The 23,494-nt window shown below is 44.2% G+C and overlaps 1 protein-coding gene across 1 annotated transcript in view; it reads left to right on the top strand.

Moving 5' to 3' along the window:
- Positions 1 to 22,717, top strand: part of LOC137905082 (nucleoprotein TPR-like) — a 46,785-nt gene extending 24,068 nt beyond the window's left edge. The window contains exons 25-55 of the mRNA XM_068749306.1: positions 42 to 245; positions 339 to 508; positions 586 to 733; positions 1,156 to 1,293; positions 4,721 to 4,852; positions 7,198 to 7,328; positions 7,402 to 7,612; positions 9,683 to 9,823; positions 10,525 to 10,638; positions 11,717 to 11,821; positions 12,889 to 13,080; positions 13,659 to 13,697; positions 13,791 to 13,967; positions 14,546 to 14,657; positions 14,741 to 14,934; positions 15,265 to 15,335; positions 15,439 to 15,638; positions 15,784 to 15,975; positions 16,131 to 16,231; positions 17,109 to 17,198; positions 18,039 to 18,266; positions 18,345 to 18,495; positions 18,569 to 18,753; positions 20,115 to 20,186; positions 20,278 to 20,369; positions 20,544 to 20,656; positions 20,729 to 20,827; positions 20,909 to 21,050; positions 21,227 to 21,324; positions 22,256 to 22,354; positions 22,433 to 22,717. Of these exons, the coding sequence (XP_068605407.1) occupies positions 42 to 245; positions 339 to 508; positions 586 to 733; positions 1,156 to 1,293; positions 4,721 to 4,852; positions 7,198 to 7,328; positions 7,402 to 7,612; positions 9,683 to 9,823; positions 10,525 to 10,638; positions 11,717 to 11,821; positions 12,889 to 13,080; positions 13,659 to 13,697; positions 13,791 to 13,967; positions 14,546 to 14,657; positions 14,741 to 14,934; positions 15,265 to 15,335; positions 15,439 to 15,638; positions 15,784 to 15,975; positions 16,131 to 16,231; positions 17,109 to 17,198; positions 18,039 to 18,266; positions 18,345 to 18,495; positions 18,569 to 18,753; positions 20,115 to 20,186; positions 20,278 to 20,369; positions 20,544 to 20,656; positions 20,729 to 20,827; positions 20,909 to 21,050; positions 21,227 to 21,324; positions 22,256 to 22,354; positions 22,433 to 22,488 (4,197 nt within the window). The 3' untranslated portion in view covers positions 22,489 to 22,717. The remainder of the gene's footprint in view (positions 1 to 41; positions 246 to 338; positions 509 to 585; positions 734 to 1,155; positions 1,294 to 4,720; positions 4,853 to 7,197; positions 7,329 to 7,401; positions 7,613 to 9,682; positions 9,824 to 10,524; positions 10,639 to 11,716; positions 11,822 to 12,888; positions 13,081 to 13,658; positions 13,698 to 13,790; positions 13,968 to 14,545; positions 14,658 to 14,740; positions 14,935 to 15,264; positions 15,336 to 15,438; positions 15,639 to 15,783; positions 15,976 to 16,130; positions 16,232 to 17,108; positions 17,199 to 18,038; positions 18,267 to 18,344; positions 18,496 to 18,568; positions 18,754 to 20,114; positions 20,187 to 20,277; positions 20,370 to 20,543; positions 20,657 to 20,728; positions 20,828 to 20,908; positions 21,051 to 21,226; positions 21,325 to 22,255; positions 22,355 to 22,432) is intronic.
- Positions 22,718 to 23,494: the final 777 nt, after the last annotated feature.

The raw sequence follows: 23,494 nt of genomic DNA, 5'->3' as shown, positions 1-23,494 counted from the left end.
GGGGCAGGGAGCTCAACTGTTTCTCTCTGCGCTCCGCCCAGACAAAACTAGCTACAGAGGCGCAGGCTAAGTATGAGCGGGAGCTCATGCTTCATGCTGCTGATGTGGAGGCCCTGCAGGAGCTGAAGAAGAAATTCCAGCAAGAAGCAATACACAAGAGGGATTTAGAGGAGCAACTTGACAAGATCACCTTAGTCCTGCAGCAGAAAACTGCAGCCTGGAAGGCAGAAGATGGACAGCTGAAGGTACTTCAGCGGACCGAAGAGGGCGAAGAGCCTACACCTTATGCAGATTTTTATTATTTTTTAAACGTGTCTGATAATTTGACCTTCCTGCAGGAGGATCTGTCCAGTAAGACTCGGCTTTGTGCAGAGCTGGAGAATCAGAATGCACTCCTTCACCAACAGATGGATGACATGGCCTCCAGAAGCCGTCAGCAACAGCCACAACTGGACTTGTCGTTCAGTGAGGAAGGGAAGACCACTGAACAGATACTGGAAATACTCCGGTAATAGGGCAACAGCCGAGACAAAGTGTCTGCGTGAACTCGATCAGATTGTGTTCACACACAAGTCTGTGTTTCAGGTTTGTGCGGCGTGAAAAAGACATTGCTTTGGCTCGATGCGGTGCTTCTGAGGAAGAGGCTCTTCGCCACAAACAGAGAGTGGAACATCAAGACAGACAGATGAAGGAGCTACAGGAAGCTCTGAATGCTGAGAGAGTGAAAATGCAGGTGAGGAACTGGAGGATAGCAAATGGAAGAAAAACGTCCTGATTCATTTTTTGATCTCTGCTGTAAGAGATTAGCAACAGGCGGGTGCATCCTGCATGACTTACTGCTGTCCATCAGGAGAGGCTTGCTTAACTTTCAGCTCTTCAGTTTTCAAAGGACTGTTCTAAACCTATTTTACTGCACTCACCGGTAAGCTAAAGCCCTGTTGCTGTGATGACACGGTGCATCTACTCCAGTGGCAGGGTCCTTGCTGCCTTGGTCGTATTGTGGTAGCAAAGATGATGTATCAGACTTGTGTTTTGGTAGAAAGGAAGTCAAGTTAACGTTGACAGCCCTACACATTACTCATGCTAACTTGAAGCTGAAGACACAAGAGGAAACTGTTGTATTCAATCTGTGTTTTTGCTCTCTTCCTGGTTCAGGCTACATCCAGAACTCTGGCCCAGCAGGAGGAGAAGCTGAAGAAGATGGAGACCATCAGCGCTCTCCAAGAAACAAACAGGGTGCTAAGAATAGACCACGATAAACTGGAACAAGAACTACAGCAAGCTCAAGCTAAAGTAAGATTCAAGTCTCCGATCCGTCATTACCTCCACCGAGGCGAGGCGGCGGTTATCTCGTCACCGGCGTCTGTCTGTTAGCGACGTAACTCAAAACGTACACCACCAAACTTCATCTGGAACAGATCCGGATCGCACATATGAATATATGCAGTAGATAGAATGTGAGCGCAGTACAAGTACAGTCACACGGTAGCATGTATTACAGTACAAGTACAGTCTCACAGTAGCATGTATTACAGTACAAGTACAGTCTCACAGTAGCATGTATTACAGTACAAGTACAGTCTCACAGTAGCATGTATTACAGTACAAGTACAGTCTCACAGTAGCATGTATTACAGTACAAGTACAGTCTCACAGTAGCATGTATTACAGTACAAGTACAGTCACACGGTAGCATGTATTACAGTACAAGTACAGTCTCACAGTAGCATGTATTACAGTACAAGTACAGTCACACGGTAGCATGTATTACAGTACAAGTACAGTCTCACAGTAGCATGTATTACAGTACAAGTACAGTCTCACGGTAGCATGTATTACAGTACAAGTACAGTCTCACAGTAGCATGTATTACAGTACAAGTACAGTCACACGGTAGCATGTATTACAGTACAAGTACAGTCTCACAGTAGCATGTATTACAGTACAAGTACAGTCACACGGTAGCATGTATTACAGTACAAGTACAGTCTCACAGTAGCATGTATTACAGTACAAGTACAGTCACACGGTAGCATGTATTACAGTACAAGTACAGTCAAACAGTAGCATGTATTACAGTACAAGTACAGTCTCACAGTAGCATGTATTACAGTACAAGTACAGTCACACGGTAGCATGTATTACAGTACAAGTACAGTCAAACAGTAGCATGTATTACAGTACAAGTACAGTCTCACAGTAGCATGTATTACAGTACAAGTACAGTCACACGGTAGCATGTATTACAGTACAAGTACAGTCTCACAGTAGCATGTATTACAGTACAAGTACAGTCTCACAGTAGCATGTATTACAGTACAAGTACAGTCACACGGTAGCATGTATTACAGTACAAGTACAGTCTCACAGTAGCATGTATTACAGTACAAGTACAGTCACACGGTAGCATGTATTACAGTACAAGTACAGTCAAACAGTAGCATGTATTACAGTACAAGTACAGTCACACGGTAGCATGTATTACAGTACAAGTACAGTCTCACAGTAGCATGTATTACAGTACAAGTACAGTCACACGGTAGCATGTATTACAGTACAAGTACAGTCTCACAGTAGCATGTATTACAGTACAAGTACAGTCTCACAGTAGCATGTATTACAGTACAAGTACAGTCACACGGTAGCATGTATTACAGTACAAGTACAGTCTCACAGTAGCATGTATTACAGTACAAGTACAGTCACACGGTAGCATGTATTACAGTACAAGTACAGTCAAACAGTAGCATGTATTACAGTACAAGTACAGTCACACGGTAGCATGTATTACAGTACAAGTACAGTCTCACAGTAGCATGTATTACAGTACAAGTACAGTCACACGGTAGCATGTATTACAGTACAAGTACAGTCACACGGTAGCATGTATTACAGTACAAGTACAGTCTCACAGTAGCATGTATTACAGTACAAGTACAGTCTCACAGTAGCATGTATTACAGTACAAGTACAGTCTCACAGTAGCATGTATTACAGTACAAGTACAGTCTCACAGTAGCATGTATTACAGTACAAATACAGTCTCACAGTAGCATGTATTACAGTACAAGTACAGTCTCACAGTAGCATGTATTACAGTACAAGTACAGTCTCACAGTAGCATGTATTACAGTACAAGTACAGTCTCACAGTAGCATGTATTACAGTACAAGTACAGTCACACGGTAGCATGTATTACAGTACAAGTACAGTCTCACAGTAGCATGTATTACAGTACAAGTACAGTCTCACAGTAGCATGTATTACAGTACAAGTACAGTCTCACAGTAGCATGTATTACAGTACAAGTACAGTCTCACAGTAGCATGTATTACAGTACAAGTACAGTCTCACAGTAGCATGTATTACAGTACAAGTACAGTCACACGGTAGCATGTATTACAGTACAAGTACAGTCTCACAGTAGCATGTATTACAGTACAAGTACAGTCACACGGTAGCATGTATTACAGTACAAGTACAGTCTCACAGTAGCATGTATTACAGTACAAGTACAGTCAAACAGTAGCATGTATTACAGTACAAGTACAGTCTCACGGTAGCATGTATTACAGTACAAGTACAGTCACACGGTAGCATGTATTACAGTACAAGTACAGTCTCACAGTAGCATGTATTACAGTACAAGTACAGTCACACGGTAGCATGTATTACAGTACAAGTACAGTCTCACAGTAACATGTATTACAGTACAAGTACAGTCAAACAGTAGCATGTATTACAGTACAAGTACAGTCACACAGTAGCATGTATTACAGTACAAGTACAGTCTCACAGTAGCATGTATTACAGTACAAGTGCAGTCAAACAGTAGCATGTATTACAGTACAAGTACAGTCAAACAGTAGCATGTATTACAGTACAAGTACAGTCAAACAGTAGCATGTATTACAGTACAAGTACAGTCTCACAGTAGCATGTATTACTGTACAAGTACAGTCACACAGTAGCATGTATTACTGTACAAGTACAGTCTCACAGTAGCATGTATTACAGTACAAGTACAGTCTCACAGTAGCATGTATTACAGTACAAGTACAGTCACACAGTAGCATGTATTACAGTACAAGTACAGTCACACAGTAGCATGTATTACAGTACAAGTACAGTCACACAGTAGCATGTATTACAGTACAAGTACAGTCACACAGTAGCATGTATTACAGTACAAGTACAGTCACACAGTAGCATGTATTACAGTACAGGTACAGTCACACAGTAGCATGTATTACAGTACAAGTACAGTCACACAGTAGCATGTATTACAGTACAAGTACAGTCACACAGTAGCATGTATTACAGTACAAGTGCAGTCACACAGTAGCATGTATTACAGTACAAGTGCAGTCACACAGTAGCATGTATTACAGTATAAGTACAGTCAAACATCCTGTCTAAGAGGAGTATTTCTAAAAAGCCCTTCCGGTCTTGTTTCCGTTGAAAGTCCTTCGTACATAAATCATCGACTTTTAACAATACCAATAAAACTAATATTAAATTACTCAATTGATGCGAAATAACAATAATATAATATGTACAATATGTAATATGTTCTTTGTATTGAGCCTGAGCTTCAATATTTGGAACTGATTCCAGTATTCGGGGTTAAAAGAATTCCGATTGATATACTGGATGAGTGTTAAACCAATCTATGCAGTTTTTCCTGTGTTATCTACACCGCCTCTGTTTTATTTGTCAGGTATCAAAGCTCCAGTCAGACATTAGCCCTCTGCATCACTCAATGTCTTTGCTATCAGAGAAGAGCGGCTCGATGCAGGCTGATAAAAGGTTGCTGGAAGAGGACCTCAAACGCATGAAGGCTAAAATACAGGTAACAGGTGTGTGTGTGTATGTGAGAGAGAGGGAGAGAGAGAGAGAGACGGGGCAGATTAGTGTGGCAAATAACCCCCGTGATTTACTCCCCAAACAGAAATTTGACTTGCCATTGGCACATGCCGGTTATCAGTTTCGGACCCAGTTACAGATTGACATACAAGTACGGTACTACCACAAAATTACGTTTGAGTGAGCATCAGTAAATACAGGATCCCTTTTCATGCCCTTGACTTCAAATCTGTACCACACAGTGAGGAGACATGTCATCACCGGTCATGCAGATATTGTATATCTTAAACCATTATTGCAGTCGGCTGCATAAACATTCCATTCCATTTTTCAGATACATAAACGTGAAAGTGATCTAATTGGTTCCTGAATTCCATTTCTGTATTTTACTTTAATGTCTCAGCTGTTATTCTGCTGCTATGTCCAGTGTTTTGGTTTGACTCAGAGACGCAGCTGTCTCTATCGCGCCCGTGGTAACCCATCTGATAAATGTATCCATCAATCAGTGCCACGTCCCACAGGAATTCAAGACGGCGCGGGTTATCCCTCTGTATAAAAAAGGAAACAAATTAGAACCTGGCAACTACCGCCCTGTTTCCATCCTTTGTTCCATCTCAAAGGTTATGGAGAGAATAATCCAGGAGCAAATCAACCGCTACCTCGCCGAGCATAGCCTGCTCTTTGAATTCCAATCGGGCTTCAGAACATCCCACTCCACTGACACATGCCTCATATATCTGACCGACTACATTAAGCGTGAAGTAGACTCGGGCAGATACTGCGGCATGGTTATGCTGGACCTCCAGAAGGCCTTTGACCCCGTTAACCATTCAATCCTATTGAATAAACTAGGGGCGATTGGTTTTGATAGCACATCAGTAAACTGGATGAAATCGTACCTAGAGGGACGAGAACAAATGGTGGACATAAACGGAACCTTGTCCTCGTCCCTCCCGGTGAGCTGTGGGGTTCCTCAAGGCAGCATTCTAGGGCCGTTACTGTTCCTCCTATACATTAACGACATGAGTGCTGCCTGTAACTGCAAATTGTTCCTGTTTGCTGATGACTCAGCACTCCTGATTTCGGGAGAGGACAAAGTGCAGGTTGAGGAAGCTCTCAGCTCTGAGGTCACCAGAATCCGTACTTGGCTTACCGATAACAAACTGTCACTACATCTTGGTAAAACAGAATCTATTCTTTTTGGGTCTAAACACTCTCTAAGTGAGATAAATGTTAATGATTTCAAGGTCACAGTCGATAATACAGTAATCTCCAGCAAAGAAGAGATTACCTATTTGGGCTGTGTTCTTGACAAATACCTGTCTGGCGATAGTATGGCAACTGAGGTGATTAAAAAAGTCAATCAGAGAACAAGATTTTTGGGCAGAATGTCTCCTTTTGTCTCCGGACGCTTGCTGGAGCCCTCGTTCAGCCCCTCTTTGACTATGCTAGCACCTCCTGGTATTCAAACATCAAAGTGTCCCTGAAAACCAGGCTCCAAACCTCCCAAAACAAACTGATTGGGCTACTCCTCAATCTGGGGCCCATGACCCACCTTCTTCCTGGACATTTTGCTAGCCTAAAATGGCTCAGGGTAGAAGACAGGGTTAAACAGCTCAAAATGGGATTGGCATTTAAAATAGTCAATGCAGCTCTGCCCTCAGTCCCCTCAATCCCTGCATACCTGAATAAACACCTCCACAGATTTAGTGACACCCACAGCCACAACACTAGAGGGAGCTCAAACAACAACCTGATTACCCCCTCCTATAGGACTAACATGGGTAAATCATCTTTTTACAATACTGCCCCCTAAGGGTGGAACGGATTGACTCCTGCCCTCAAAACATGCACCTCTTTGGCCTCCTTCAAAAAGGCCCTAAAAATACACCTTTCAGGGGGACAGAAACGGAGATAGTCATCACGACTCTCTCCGGATCAAACCCCCCCCCCCCCCTTTTTTTTGTCCACCTACGTTGCACATATTAATTGCTTTAGTAATTTATTGTAATTTATGTAATCTATTGCCATTCGTTGTCATTTTGCATCAGTGGTGTAATTTATTTTAGATTAATTGTTTGCATCGGCAGTGTAAAATCATTTTATTTTTATTTTTCTAATGTTACTTTGCATCAATTGAGTTATTGAATATTAGTTTTATTTGTATTGTTAATTGTCGATGATTTATGTACGAAGGACTTTCAACGGAAACAAGACCGCAAGGGCTTTTTAGAAATGCTCCTCTTCGACAGGATGTTTGACTGTACTTGTACTGTAACATTCTATCTAATAAATATATTCACACTCGCTGTTGTTGCTGTTCCTCCACAGCAGCTAATGAGCCAACAGAAGGACAGTGATGTTGAGGAGAAACAGAAAATCATCACTGAGAGAGACGCTCAGCAGAAACGCGTAGCCCAGTTAGCTGAAGAGACGGCCAAGCTGAAGACGGAACTGGCAAGGTAGCCCCCCCCCTCCCCCCCCCATCTATGAATCCATTAATATAACCTACCAGAGATTATCGTTGTGCAACAGATCCAGTGCCAGCAGTAACTCTGCTCAGTCTCAGCTGCAGTCTCTCAGAGACTCGGTGACCCGACTGATATCGGAGAGAGACAATCTGAAAAGTGGCTTGGAAACCAAAAGCAACGATATTCTGGAGAAGAACAAGACCATCACCCAGGTCAAGAAGATTGGTCGACGCTACAAGACCCAGTATGAGGAGCTGAAGGCGCAGCACGAGAAGGTGAGATCCTAATTCAGTCCAGATGCATCATTTAGTATGGGTAGAAACTTTAAACCAGGCTTCTGTGTGTATGTTTGCGTGCACAGATGGCAATTTTCTGTTGATCAGCAGATTTCCACAGATTTTTAATTCACATTGATCAATTCTGTGAATCATCTAAATCTGTTGACTTACTTTTATTTTCATTGAAAATGATCTCGCACCAACTCAATTTATAGCGCTCAATAGAATAGAAATCTTTTATTGTACAATGAAATTAAAATAGCATACAATCCCTGGCAAAGAAAACAAAATAGAATAATAAAAATAACAAAGAATAAATATTAATGAATGAATTAAGAGTAAGTGTGGAAAGCACACAAAATATTTACATTTGTGAATTCAACACGTGGCTGCATTCAGGATCCTCACTGCCGTCGGATAGAAGCTGTTTGTCCCTGCTTTGATGCTCCTGGACCGTCTCCCTGACGACAACATCTCAAACAGAAGCTGGTCGGGGGCCTTTAGGCACCGGGAAGCGTGCAGTTCCTCCAGTGAGGGGAGGGCCAGCCGAATTGATGACCCTCTGGAGGCTGCTGCTGCTGAACCAGATCCAAACGCAGTAGCTTAGAATGCTCTCAATGGAGCAGCGGTAGAAGGACACCAACAGTCTGTGTGATGTTGTTCTTCCTGAGCACTCTCAGGAAGTAGAGTCTGGGGTCGCGCCCCAGGCCATGCGGCTCCCCAGGAAGCAGAAGTCCACCACCCTCTCCACCCACTCCCCGTTAACAGAAAGTGGTAGCGTGTCCGCTGAGCTCCTTGGTCTTAGATGTGTTTAGGAGCAGGTCATTCTCCTGCACCACACCGTCAGCTGCTCCACCTCCCCCCCAGAATGAGCCCCACCACCGTGGTGTCATTGGCAAACTTAACGATGGCGTTCCTCTGGTGGGAGGCGGTGCATCATGGGTATACAGCAGGGGTGTCAAACTCATTTCACATCGCGGGCCGCATACGGCCGAGGACGATGTCAAGTGGGCCGGACCAGCGAAAATGTCATGTCTTTCCTTTGTTTTAGTATAAAGAAGTAAAAGACATCAGGAAAAACTTGATATTTAATGAACTATTCTTTTACAAAACATTTCATGAAACACCTCAGACGTGTAATTTACTTTTATCAGTCACATCTATGCATTGAAACTGGCAGTCTGGTCTTTGTCCCGTTTCACGTGCGCATCAGGTCTCGTCACACGCACGTCTCTCAGGCAGGTCTTTGTCCCGTTTCACGTGCGCATCAGGTCTCGTCACACGCACGTCTCTCAGGCAGGGGACATGAGCAGGATCTCCCACAGAGTCAGCTCCCATGTGCTGTTTGGTCTGTCTCAGTGATGTGGCATGTACTCTGACCAAAACAGTGCGCCCCCTAGCGGATAATTCTTGAAAATAATTTAATAAAAAAAAGAAAAGGTTTTTTTTTGTTTTTTTTCCCCCCAAAAGTCATCTTGCGGGCCTGACAGAACCTCCTTGCGGGCCGTATGTTTGACACCCCTGGTATACAGGGTGTAGAGTAGGGGCCTCAGCACGCAGCCCTGTGGGGCCCCACTCTCACCCTCTTTGTCCCGTCAGAAAGCTGTTAATCCAAAGGCAGGTGGAAAGTGGAAGCCCGTGGTCAGCAGCTTGTTCATCAGTCTGTGAGGGAGAATGGTATTAAACGCCGAGCTACAGTCCACAAAGAGCGGCCGGGCGTAGCTCCCCTGCTGCTCCAGGTGGGACAGTGCAGCATGGGGGGAGTGGCCACGGCGTCCTCTGTGGATCTCCGTGAATGAACTGTAAACAGTGTGAATATAAATGACTTATAGATGGAAAACAATTGTTGAACTGAAGAGATATCTCTTCTTCTCATAAGTGAACAAGTGTAAAGCATTGAAGAAAAACAGTGATTGAATATTATTTCAAAATAGTCAATTACGTTTTCATTAAATATGTCTGTATCACTTTAGATTGGTCACAAATGACTGAAAAGCTCTCAGCCCCATCATTGGTTCAACATTGAATAGGTTACATTTAAAAGATATTTTCTCGTGTGTGTTCCAGCTGGTTGCAGAAACGGCCAACGCTAAAGCAGGGCCAAGTCCAGAGGTGCAACAGGAGCTGAACAAAACACAGGAAGACCTCAAGCGGTCCAGAGAGGAGCTAAACACCCTGAGAGAGGAAGTCCAGAAAAAACAGGAGGAGGTGAGCAGGAAGTCATTTTGGGCTTTTTGTTATAAATTGGTTTTATTGAATGTTTTCCATTTAGTGACATCAAATAAAAACATAACCAATAGACATAATAAAGAAGAAGAAAAATAAAGGCATGTGGGAGTTCTGGCGAACTGTCTGTGTTTAGGGTGTTTGTCGTTGATTGGTTTTAAACAATGTCCACTTTGTCCATTTGTCTTTGAGTTGACCTTCCTGTAGTCTCAGGCGATGTGTCATCCTTTCCATCGAGTAGATATCTTCTACAATCTGTGTCCATTGTTCCTTATGTCACATACGTTTTGTTTAAAAACTATACAGTATTCTACATTTTCACAGTATTTAAATGCTGTATTTAAATGTTCAGCAAGAGGGAAAAATATTTTGCCTGTCAAATTCAAAATATAAGAGAAATATTCCAGTTTGTGGTCATATTATTTTCCATTGTCCAGGTCCATAATATTATAGTGTTGTTGAAATACCTCATTCACTGGTAGACGTTTAGTGCAGATGCACTATGCAGACACGAGGAGAACATACAAATACAGATACACAGATAGGATTTGAACCCGGTGCCTTCTTGCTGTGGGGCGATAGCGCTAATCACTATTCCACCGTGCTGCCCCTATTACTGTAATCCCTTACACTTTAAATCTGACTATGGGATGTGTCAGGAGATTTTTTCTTATTGCAACCAGACCCAGAAATATCACCAGGAGCAAGAGCAGGTACAGAAGGATAACCAGCAGGCCAAGGACAAGTTCCAAGAGGTCCAAAACCAGCTGATGCAGAATCAGAACCAGCTGTCACAGGTAAATGGACTGCACTTGTGTAACACCTTTCCACCTTTGTTGTGCTCACAGCGCTTTATAATTACCTGTAGGCCTCACAGCCACCCACCAAGGTGCTGCCAGACCCACTGGGAGCAATGTGGGGTTCAGCGTCTTGCCAAAGGACAAAGGGGGATTTGAACCACTGATTTACTGATCACTGGACGACCCACTCTACCAACTGAGCGGCACATTTAAATTAATATCAGATGAGAATCAGAATCAGAAGTAGTTTATTGCCATTGTCAGTGAGTGTTCAGACTAGGAACGTTTCTCGGTGAAGTCGTGCTACATCTAATAGTAATGACAAAATACAAAATACAAAAACTATACAAGTACGGACACATCAGCAGCAGCAGGAGTGGATACACAGATGTGTACTAGCAGCAGTAAACTAGCGTAATCACGCAGTGCAAAGAGAACAGTGCAAGTTGTATTCAGGAGTCCGGGACAGAACCATTAAGTGTTCATGAGTCTTACGGCTGAGGGGAAGAAGCTGTTCTTGTGGCGGGAGGTTCTGGTCCGGATGGACCGTAGCCTCCTGCCTGAGGGGAGAGGGTCAAAGAGTCTGTGCCCAGGGTGAGAAGGGTCGGCTGTGATCCGACCTGCACGCCTCCGAGTCCTGGAGACATACAGGTCCTGGAGCGATGGCAGCTTGCAGCCGATCACCTTCTCCGCAGCGCGTACAATGCGCTGCAGTCTGTGTCTGTCCCTGGTGGTGGCGCCAGCGTACCACACGGTGATGGAGGAGGTGAGGACAGACTCCACGATGGAGGTGTAGAACTGCACCAACATCTGGGTCGGCAGCTTGAGTTTCCTCAGCTGCCGCAGGAAGTACATCCTTAGAATGCAACAAATACAACCCTGTGTGTTGGTTAATTGCTGTTTTATTAATTTGAGATAGGGTTAGATTTTACTGTGATCACACAAAAGGGGAATGTTTCACTGGTTAATATTTGGAAGGAGAAACTTGCATGTAGCTTGACAGATATAAAGATTTCATGAGATAAAAACTTTGGAAAGGCAAGAATCACTTGCTGGGTTATCTTTGCCTCTATAGGTCCAGTCCCAGTTGTCCCAGACCCAGACTCAACTGCAGCAGAATCAGAACCAGCTGACCCAAAGTCAGAAAGAGCTTCAACAAGCAAAGACCCAAGCCCAGCAGGTAATAACAGATAATAATAGGTTAGCTGATTATAAAGCTTACATTTTATTATACAGTAATACCTTGACACTAAGGTAAAATTTGTTCCTGGACCGAGTTTGTAACTCAAATAACTGCTGCAACCTGCGTCGAGTGACGCGTCACACGAGCCTCCGAGCAGGAAGACGGCGATGACCTGCAGGCCGGTAAACGTGGTGGAAGACGAGGGGTTAACAGGAAGTAAACCTTATCCACGGTGTTCTTCTGTCCTCTGAAGCCGGTGTAAACATCGATGTTGCTCAGTGCAGCTCTCCTCGCTAGTGCCGTGATGGGGCCCGAGCCTGATGGCGTCCTCCTGCTCGAGGATTGTACACGTCGTCGATGGACTTCGCTCGTACTGGCGTGTCCCATCACTTACGGACACCACGGTCATCGTTGTGTTTTCTTCTCACTGCCATCCTCACCACTCGCTTTCTTTGCACCCATCACTGATCAGGAATACTCACAGGTACAGCCAGAATCAGTTCAATACTGGAAACGCAGCACGGTGACGTGCAGGAGACGAGGGCTGAAGGTGGGGAACACCCGAACTGAACCAGTGCAGCTAGCTAGCAGCGCTCGGACATCTAGCGCAGAGTTGGGCAAACTTTTTGACTCGCGGGCCACAATGGGGTTCTAAGATTTGGCAGAGGGGCCAGGCGAGGAACAGGTGGATGGAGTATTCGTGTGAGCTAATATAAATGATCTGTAAAATACATTACATTTTACAGGCAGCATTACAGGGAAAAGGTCAAATGAATGAGGTTTAATTATAACAAAATGTAATTTAATGATACAATTTGGACAACTTTGGCGGGCCGGATTAAATAGCCCACTGGGCCGTATATGGCCCCCGGGCCTTGGTTTGCCCATGCCTGATCTAGCGTGACCATCTGGAAGCGACTCGCAGGTTTAATTGTGTCTCGGGACGGTCGTATGTCGAGGTGTTACTGTATATAATTCTTTTGATCATTATTTTTGCTATGATCCCAGACATTAATTCTGCACTACTAGACTTACATCTCCTCTAATTTCTTTCTACTTTTAAGGCGCAGAACCAGATAAAATCGGTTCAGTCTCAGGCTCAATCCAGACTGAACATGATTCAGCAGATCCAGAGGGAGCTCCAGCAGGCTAAAGAAGCCCTTCAGCAGACCCTTGCTAGCCAGAAAGAGCTACACCAGAGCCACAACCAGGAAGTTATCAGCGTCAAGACTGCTCTCAGTAATGCAGAGAGCAAGGTTGGAGCTGCCTTGTATTATATTCATTTATGTTTGATTTCATGCTGAAAATGATGCTTTTACAACTTAATCAGCATCATTATTTAAATGACTGGATTTTGGTTTGGTTGAGTTTTTGTTTTTTCCCCATTGTCTTAAAGTTAAGTTGTCTTTACTGCTAGCACCAGTCAACAGTTGTATCAATATACAGCACATCTGGAAGTACTCTGAATCCGTTTAGTACGACATCATAACAGAGAGAGGGCGATTGTTCCTCTTCTTTTGAAAAGGTAGATTAATAACTGTTGCCTATAAATGTTCCTAATGACATGTTTTACAACTAAAACTTTATTTTTGTTACTGCAGAGAGAAAAGTAGAGAAAAAATGTATTCGGGAAGGTGCTGATATCAAGATACCTGTAACAGCAACCACATTATCAACCATAAAATGTAGAATGCATATATAGTGAGATGGCACCACTGCTTTAGGTTTGCAGTGTTTCTGAAGTGCTAAAATGTGATTGCTAATGGTAAGGACTTTAATAGACTTTAACCCAACTTAGAAACTATTTAAATTAACTGCATTTACCTTCTAACAGGTGACTGAGCTGCAGGGCAAACTTGATGGTCTGCACAAGGTTGGACTATTTATAATTTTTCAGCGAGAAACCGCATTAATTTCACTTTTGCTCTATATTTATATATGTGTATCTGATCTGTTTGATCCTCAGATGGTTAGTGAGCGGGAAGCAGACATCAAGCTGCTGCAGGATCAGCTAACTGAAGCTAATCAAGCTAATGAAGCCAGCCAAACTGTCCAAAATCAAAGTTCCCAGGCCAATGATGCCAATGCTGCTAGTGAAACTAACCAGGCACAAGTAGAGGAAATGATACAACTCAGAAGAGAGGTACCTGTACTTGAATACATTGCCAGCCGAAATGATTCTAAATCGTACCTGTATTTGATTTCTACCTTCTGACATGGACAACATTATACAATGGAAAGAAGCATTTTCTGTGGTTTGGTATGTTTGTTTTACATGATTGCAAATTTGCAAGTTATTTATTTAGTATCTTTTTTTTTTTACATCTGTTTAAGGAGGTGAAGTCTGATTTAATATCAAATGGATTTCCTTGTAAAACCCAGAAAGAAGTTGGGGATGCTGCGTAAAACGAAAATTTAAATCCCATTATGACATAGTCTTAAATTGCTTAAATTAAAAACACTGTCAAGAATGAAAATTTTCAATAATTACGTACATGTGTGGAACATGGTAGTAGTCATAGTACCCTGTGGTACGCCCTTTAATATATAAAAGTAGGAAGAAGATCCAACAAGTTGGATGCAGATAATTCTGTTAATGATCAAGTTTAATATAATTTATATCAATTAATAATTGCATTGTTTGCAATTCACTGTCAGCGTTCAGTTTTTAAATTCCACTCGCCACTGAGAGCAGCATTGATATGACGGTGTTTTCTACAGCTGTCTGAGAGCAATAGCCGAGAGGAGCAGCTCAGGCAGCAGATGGTTGAAAAAGAAGAGAAGACTAAGAAGATCTTCATGGGGGCTAAAACTAAAATCAACCAATTAAACGGCAAGTTTCACAATAACAAACTCAGTTGAAGTAAGCAAAGAACTGACGCGTAATTGTTTTTATTGTTGCATCTTAATCTATAGGTGCCAAGGAAAAGCTCAGTAAGGAGGTAGAAGAACTGACACAGAGTAAGGAGGAAATTGAGGTGAGAATGAATGCCCTCAAGTCTCAGTATGAAGGACGACTCCTTCGAATGGACAGAGAACTCCGAGAACTTCGAGAGACGCAAGCACAGTCCGACTCCAGAGAGGAAGCGCAGGACCCAAGTGGAGCAAAGGTACCATGACTCGAATTTTCATGAAGATGAAGCCAGTTACATGATGCTCAAGTTGAGAACCTGTTGTGTTTTAGAAGCAGGAGTTTATCTTGTTGGGCTTTTATTTATCTAAATCTCTAATCGTAGTTTTGGCCAGTGTTATTTTATCAATATCTAAATAATAAAGAGTGTAAAAAAATCTAGATTTCTTTTTTAATTCTCAATTTACAAATAACCTGCTAACCCCCCCCCCAAACAAAAAACCCCCAACTAACACAAATTTACTGTCAAAATCAGATTAAAAGCTATCCCATCGTATTTCAATGTTACAAACACGATGCCTGTGCTCAGGTGGGTGATCAGGCCAGATCTGCAGACCAGCGACAGATACCTTTGAAGAGTCCGACCCAAGAAAGGGGCAGGTAAATAATGACGATACACACCAACACACCAACACACCAACGGTGAGTAAATGGAGGCACCAACTTCAGAGCATGAAATCACTTTTTGTGCTTTCTGTATCAGCTCCAGCCTGTCTGACCCACCCACTGCCAACATCCGCCCTACCCCAAGTACTCCATCGCCAAGCAACAAACCCAGCCCCTCCCCTGGTAGCAAGGCCACACCCCGTGCTAGCATCCGGCCTATGGTTCCCCTCACAACTGTGCCCGTCCCGACCCCTACTGCCACTGTCATGCCAACCACGCAGACTGACAGCCAAGAGGGTAAGAACCAGAGATGGAAATAAGACGGCTTCGTGCTTTAAACTTTACTCTTATAACTTGGATACTATATGTTTGGACTCTACTTTTTCTGATTTACATCAAACCTGTGTGATGTGTCTGAATTTATCAAAATATTTCCCTGCAGTGCTGATTGGTGCTGGCTCTTCTGTACACTCCACCAGTTCCAGCCTAGTCAACACGCCATCAATGACTCAACCAACCAGCACCCAAGCCACTGCTTTCGTACAACCTACCCAGCAACAGGTGACCAGTCAAGATGCAGGCACCAGCATGGAAGCAGAGGGGCCATCTACGTCCTCCTCTCTGATTGGATCAGGTGAACAGGACCAAAACGTTCCCTGGAATGTCTTTAATACCGATAAAATACGTTAACAGAAACGCACTAATGATCCTTTTTGGGTGAGCTCTGATGTCTGACTTGATTACTGTTAAAAGGTGTCCTATGTATGTCTGTGTTTGGTATGACTGTAGCAGGGACAAAGAGAGTTCGAGAAGAGGAAGAAGAGGTGGAAGATGAGGACAGGCCAGAGAGTTCCTACGTAGCCCTGACCACAAAGAAACTAAGACTGCAGGTGAACAAACACACAAAAGCCCTTCACCATTGTGGTCACGCTTCATTTTCAATGGATCCAGAATAAAATAAAATATTTTAGTACTGATGCAGCAGATGTGAGCCATCGGCTGTTCTTCAAGGGAAATTATAATACAGTAATACCTCTACATAGGAGCACTTTGATATACAAGCGTTCGGAGATAGGAGCCAGCCTGCGAGCGCTCCGAGCTTCCTTCGCTTCCCTCGTTCAGTCATTCCGGCTGTGTCTGTGACTGATGGGTCCAAAGAAAGCGAGTGATGAAGATGAAGCATGAAATGATCCATCAACATGACCGTGGTGTCCGTAAGTGATGGGACACGCCAGTACGAGCGGAGTACATCGACAATATGTACAATCCTCAAGCAGGAGGATGCTATGAAGAACACAAAGCCTTCCAGAGGCACAACTATTCTGGCATGTGAGAGTACCTGTACGGATGCGTGGCTGAAGATGGATGATCTGCTGAAGTCATTCATCAATAATAAGAGTGCGTTGGTTTTATAGAGCGCTTTTCTGGGCACCCAAAGACACTTTACATTGTGCATTATTCATTCACTCCATACCTGGTGGTGGTGAAGCTACTAGCCACAACTGCCCCGGGGCAGATACAGCTGTATCTGCCCCGGGGCAGACTGACAGGAGCGAGGCTGCCAATTGGCGCCATCGGCCCTCCTGAGCACCACCGACATTCACTCGCTCACTACATTCACACAGGCAATGTGGGTGAAGCGTCTTGCCCAAGGACACACGTGCCGGAGCCGGGAAGAACCGCCAACCTCTCAATCATAGGACGACCCGCTCAACCACCTGCGCCGCCGTCACCCATCACTGAATTCTTAACTAAGTTCCAACCGAGTATCTTCTTGTGTTTCAGATGGAAAGCGAGGAAGTAATGGAAGGAGCTCTGATGGATGAAGGACAGCAAGAGTCACCAGACGACAGTCAGGTCAGTCACTCACTGTTATGTTTTCATTGCTGGATGAGGGTTCCAGGAGATTACAGAAACGTTCTATCCGGACGTGGTCTGCCCTCCGGCTCCTGGCATGCCCATCCTCTTTTGTAAACATCAATGTTTTCCCTTTTTAGAAGAAAATGGTTTGATTGACTGGAAGCTCTGGAGAATGACCGTAGAGGGGGGTAGGGGGCGGGCGGGGGGGGGGGGGGCAAGTGCACAGAAGGTGAACACTAAACCGACTCGGTCCGGCTGTATGTTTGGTGACTGAATTGAATGCATATATTACAAGATGTGATTTTTTTTAAAGCCTCTATTATAAGTGAAAGGGAAAATCTGGATTTTTTTTGGGATCCGGATCGCTCTCAGAATGTGATGGGATCTAAATTAGACCAAGACCCGTCTCAAGATCCGTCCTACAGTTTATCTGTAATCCTGCTGAATGCAATGTGTACCCCTAATCGCAACAGGATCCACAATCCGGATCAGATCCAGATGAAATGGGTGAGATAGACACTCCCCCCCCCCCCCCCCCCACCCCCACATGACTGTGTCAAATTCCATAAACATTGGTCAATAATCAACCAAGATATTGAGGAAGGAATTTTGAAGCTGCAATGTTAACGAACAATTTAAAGTGACCCAGAATCCAGATTCTCTTCGGGATCATCTGTCCCCGGTAAGGTTCCATCCAGATCCGTCCAGAACGTTTTGAGTTCTGTTGCTAAGCGCCGGTGATTACATTGTGGTGATTGTGTGGATAGATCGTGGTTCTTCTCTGCACCTGCACTGGTTTACAGTATTTAACGACGGGGGGGGGGGTGTTGGGTTTAGGAGCTTCCGGATGAAGGTTTTCCCATCTCGGCTGAGGATGACGACTGCATCGTGGAGCAAAGTGCGTCCCAGTCTGTCCCCTCCGATCTGATGTCCTCTCAGGACTCGGCAGTTGTTCGGGATGTCATTGTGATCCTGACAGACAGCGACACCTGTGAGAGCAAAGTGGGAGAGGAGAAGCAGGAGCATGATGGTGAAGAGGAGGAGGAGGAGGAGGAGGAGGAGGAGGTGCTCTTCTGTTGGTCAGATATTTTCTTTCAATAAGTCATCCTAAGTAAATAACTGAGCTTACTATTTCTCCACCAGTATAAGGAGGAAGATGAGGACGATGCAGCTGATGTCGGAAGGGAAGAAGAGGAGAATATCAATGAGAGCAGGGAAGCAGGAGGGGCTGGGCCGGAGGAGGAGCAGTCGGAGGCGTTGGCCTGCCAGCGTCCCTCAGAGCCGCCGCACGGCGGTAAGCACCTGCTGCAGACACCGACTGATTTGATTGGTCCGTGATGGAATCACCTGACTCCTGACTCTTCCAGGTGAAGGCAGCAACAGCACCACGTCGGAGGGTGACCCCCCCAGAGGCCCAGCCCCTTCCTCCTCTGCACCCTCCCTTCCCTCCCTCACGCCTCGCCTTCCACACCCACGCAGGCCCCCACATCCCCTCCCACCCCGGCTCTACATCCAACCCCCGGCTCCGGAGCTCGGACCCCCACCCACCCAGGTACATAGGAACCGCTCCGGTGCAAGTCTGACTCGAGCTTTAGATACAACCAACAGAGAAAGGAAGTGTTTGATGATTCTCTCTGTGCTCATCTGAATCCGATTACTTCAGCTTGAGCTTTACATTTATGATTTATGGAATCCTAAATAGTTTGGAAGCCAGCTCCAATATTTAGAATGTACTAATGTAAGGTGGAGACATGAAGCTGAGATACTCAAGGAATGGACTGTAAATAGGAGACATCATGTCCACATGTCAAACTGAAGAATTCAAGGATAGTTCTGTATTCTGGTGTCATGTGAGATGAGGATCTCTAAATGTTCTGTATGAGCTTCTCAGGTGTGCTCAGACTTGATTTTACCATATTACAGTATTCTATTCACTTAACCTCTTCCAGTCAAGCACACAATGCGATTCGATTTAACAAATAATGAAAACTAAGTATGCCCTGTTAACAGCATTTTAAAATTCCTGTACAAAAACTGGCACAAGTGGTAAAATTTAATCTTTAAAATTTACTATATATTCTAAATCTAGCATTTAGTGCTGCCAAAATGTTCTTTTATTCCATAATTTCTCACATTGATTATTACTTGACTACTTGGTCTTTCTCCCACAACCCTTAAAACAATAGTCTTTCCAAAAAGGCTTTAAAAATACGAGATAAAAAAACATCATCATTGTCATCGATATTTAACACACGATCAATTTAAGCTTATCTGATGTACAAAGTACTACATTCCTCGCTCCTCCACTGGAGGACTTCATCAAATGTGAAGATGCTGCACAAAGGGCCACACGTGCCACCGCTAGACGTGATCTGGCGACGCCCCCCAGGTGCACCTTTGTCCTGCACTTCACGCCTTGCCTTGCTAAATGTACACGATGTACACCACTAAAGCTGCCAAACAGATGTTGCTCAAATCTGATGTGTATTTCCTTGAAATTAAGGGGTGTCGAAGATTTGCGGAAAGTTTAAGTAAAACGACTTTGTGATTGTGCAACATCGACCTCTCAGTAATAAACAGGCAAAGAGCAAGCCGAAGAACTATTTATCTTTATCTTTGCTGCTGGCTGGGTGTCGCTGGTCCGGGTACATTGTCTCCACTGAATTGCCCTTCTGGGGTAAATAAAGTTGTCTGAATCTGAATGTGCGCACCGTTTTTGTTTCTGTGCCACAGTCTTGAAAGAAATTGTGTTCAACTCTCATTTAAAATAAACTACAGTTAAATGTCCTTGTTTAAGCGCAGTTACCAGGATTCTGTCCAGACGTCCAAATATTACTGCAGGCTTCCAGTAGCCAAGGTGTTTTAGGGGCGGGTCCTTCAGGCCACTGTGCTTGACGTGTGTTTGTTCTTCAGAGGCAGCCCTCTCAGCTCCGGAGACCGTCGGTAGGACGGGGGCCTCAGCTGACCCCTGGAATAGGCAGCATGGTAAGACGGCGTGATCTCTTGCTTTTCTATCGTGGCGGTATCACTTCTGCTTCCATTGTGATACGGTACTACTTGTTTTTTTGTGTTGCAGCAACATTTCTTCGATGATGACGACAGAATGGTTCCCAGTACTCCCACTCTGGTGGTTCCACATCGCACTGACGGCTTTGCAGAAGCTATACAGTAAGATAGTACACAAACAGTTGACTGCTTTTATCTAATGATCAAAACATTATCAATTCGATTATAAACCTGCACTTGCTGTCATATCATGTCCTTTCTGAGCAGGTCTAAAGTGACTCCATCCAGCTGGTGGCTGAGCTGACTCGTGTTATTGTCTGTCTCTTATCTCTTCAGCTCTCCTCAGGTCGCAGGCCTGTCCACCAGGTTCAGGTTTGGACCTCCAGAGGACCTGCTGCCTCAGGCTTCTGCCTCTCACTCTGATCTGGGACAGCTGGCCTCTCAAGGAGGTACTCCATGCGCAGACTGCCTCACCTCAAACGGCTGTTCCGTGTAAAGTCTTATGCCCGCTGTGTGTGTAGGTCTGGGGATGTATGAATCTCCTTTGTTCCTGGCAGCTCATGATGAAGATGGAGGAGGGAGGAGCGTCCCCACCACACCTTTACAGGTGGCTGCACCAGGTAGGACGCTCAGTCCAACACACGCATCCGTTTTAGATGTGGAATGCTACATCTTCTGATCCGACTTTCTGCCTGTACCAGTGACTGTCTTCACAGAGTCTATGCCCTCAGACAGCGGCGACAATATGGCGTCCCAATCCGTTCCCATGGTAACTGCCTCCACTGGGATGTCCTCTGCTGCAGATGATGGAGACGAAGTCTTCATGGAACAGGAAGGAGAAGGGTGAGCAACGTGATCAAGTGAAAAACTGGTAGTTCAGACATTAGTCGGCTATATTTATAAAAGCAAGGATGATGGGGGGTTTAACCAATGGAACTGGAATCCGGTTGCGTAGCTGCAGGTAATACTGCTAATTGTTTAAGGATGAAGTATCCTCTAATCTTGTTTGTGTTTTCCAGTCCCAGTATTGAACCGTCTCTGGAGAGCCAGGCAGAAGTCGAGTCGTCAGGACGCCAGAGTGATGATGCGTCGCTGCCATCGACCAGCCAAGACGCAGGTGAGTCTGTTAGCTGGGCCGTTTTAAACTTCTGTTCTTGAATGTAAAGAGAACTTCAACAGCCCATTTGGATGTTAACATTCTAGCATGTTAGCGTTCTCTTCTTTTATACACCAAGAACTCGTCTGCTTCCAAACTGCAGACATTATTCACAAAACCTCGGTCACAAGCCCGCCTTCTTTTTGGTTGCATAAGGTTTCCAAGGCAACTATATTGTTGGCCTGCATTTCCTCACCAGCTACTTACCGGTACATTCTATATATTTACCTCAAGCTTTTTGGATTTTCTTAGAAATAATTTGCATTGAATTCAGGACTAATGACTCTAAAATTCATTTCTTAAATTGTTCTAACTACCAAATACTTAAAAAAAAAAACCTTTAGTCATTACTTTAACACTATTGTCAAGATTTAAAATAACTACATGAAATTCCTGACTTCAGAGAATGACTCCATTTCTTGTCAAAAGAAATAACTACAAATGTCCACTATGGAGGACATTTTTAAAACACTTAAATGCTTTGCTAAAATACAGTTAAAATAATTCAGACAGCATTTTAAAGTGTTGTTAATAGATTTATATAACATATTCCACCAACATTTCAAGTCAAAATGTGCTCAATAAAAGGTTTTAAGCACTTACTTCTCCTCTTCCCATAAAATACGCTTCCACTGATGGACTCCAGAAAACGGTACCGAAGCTCCACCCCTTCACACTTGGTGTCATTGAAGAGCCCTAAATGTCCTCTGTGGTTTACGAAATGTCCTCTACAGAGGACACATTTGAATTGCTGGTAGTCAGGAGGATATATCAAATATTTCTTACCTTAGTTTGAGTGACAGTCTATCTGGGCCGCTCGGCTCTGTCATATTTGTATTTGTCTGTACCACTTTGACCTGGTTGACCTTCGTTCTCTGACGCCTCGTTCTAGACGCCAGCGGCGTTCCTCAGCGGCGCCCGGTGAGCAGCCTATCAGGCAGAGGGACCAGAGGAGGGAGGGTTGAGGGCAGGACGTTTCTCAGCCGCAGAGGTAGGACCCGAGCCGCTCGGTCACGAGGACACACTTATTAGAGTGGAGCCATGTCGTTAACTGCTGCTCTGTTTTCAGGAGCTTTCTCTCGAGGGGGAAGGGGAGGAGCCATGGGCAGAGGGGGCATGTCCTAATTATGATGTCATCTTCAGAGACTGATCATTCAACCCTGCCTGGAAATAAAAAAACAAAACGTGGTGTCGAACGGTTTCAAATGGTTCCATTGCTGGGCTGAGATGAGTTCGGCTCTGTGTGAGATATTGGTCACATGACAGTAGTTAGCTGCCATTTTGTTTGCCATGTATTCATTAACGCAGTACTTGGTTTGTAACTTACACTTGTTTTAATAATAAAAATAATGATAGCAGCAGTGACCTGCTTTTGTTTCTGGCGTGATCTAGTCCCATGAGACTCGTGACTCGTGACATGAAGACGGCGTTTACATTTAAAGTTCTATTGCGACTTGCTTTGATAAAGAAGGAAGTATTTAAGTCACAAAGAAATACACATCCTCTTGACTTGTAAAACAAATTTGTACTGGTATTGTGAAAATAGAGTAATAGTGCCTCGCATCTCTTTATCTAACAGAAAGACTGAAAATATCCGAACGAGGCTGCAGCCTCCCGCATTCACCCGTTAGCGGAGCCGGCGGCCCAGACGGCAGCACCGAGGGAAGTGGGTACGGCTTAGCCTAAAACGTGGACACTGAAGTACCGGTCGGCTTCTACAGAGGAGCAGATGAGAACCAAGTCGTGTTGGGTTCTAACGTTTTTGATGAATTACACTTTCTGAAAACATTTCAGTATAGGCTTCTCAGTAAAATATGAATGTAATTAACGGGGTTGTCGTGAGGAGCTACACGAAGCGGTTGGGTCTTGTTTTGGAGCTGAACGGGAATAAATGATGGTTCTTTAGTCATTTTAAATGCGGTAACTAAAAATGTAACCGTTTGGTCGCTGGTTCCTGATTCCCCTTTTGAGGAGGACACAAAATAGCTGCTGACAAACTCGCATTACCAAAAAACGTTTGTTCATTTGAATGCTTTGTTTAGGCTGCCGACCAACGCGCGTATTTCTGCATGATGTGCTCTAGAACAGTGTTTCCCAACCGGCGTGCCGCGAGAAATTTTCCAATACAGTA

Source organism: Brachionichthys hirsutus, chromosome 15 (assembly GCF_040956055.1).
Source record: "Brachionichthys hirsutus isolate HB-005 chromosome 15, CSIRO-AGI_Bhir_v1, whole genome shotgun sequence".
NCBI classification, from domain to species: domain Eukaryota; kingdom Metazoa; phylum Chordata; class Actinopteri; order Lophiiformes; family Brachionichthyidae; genus Brachionichthys; species Brachionichthys hirsutus.
This window is presented reverse-complemented; position numbering and strand designations above follow the sequence as displayed.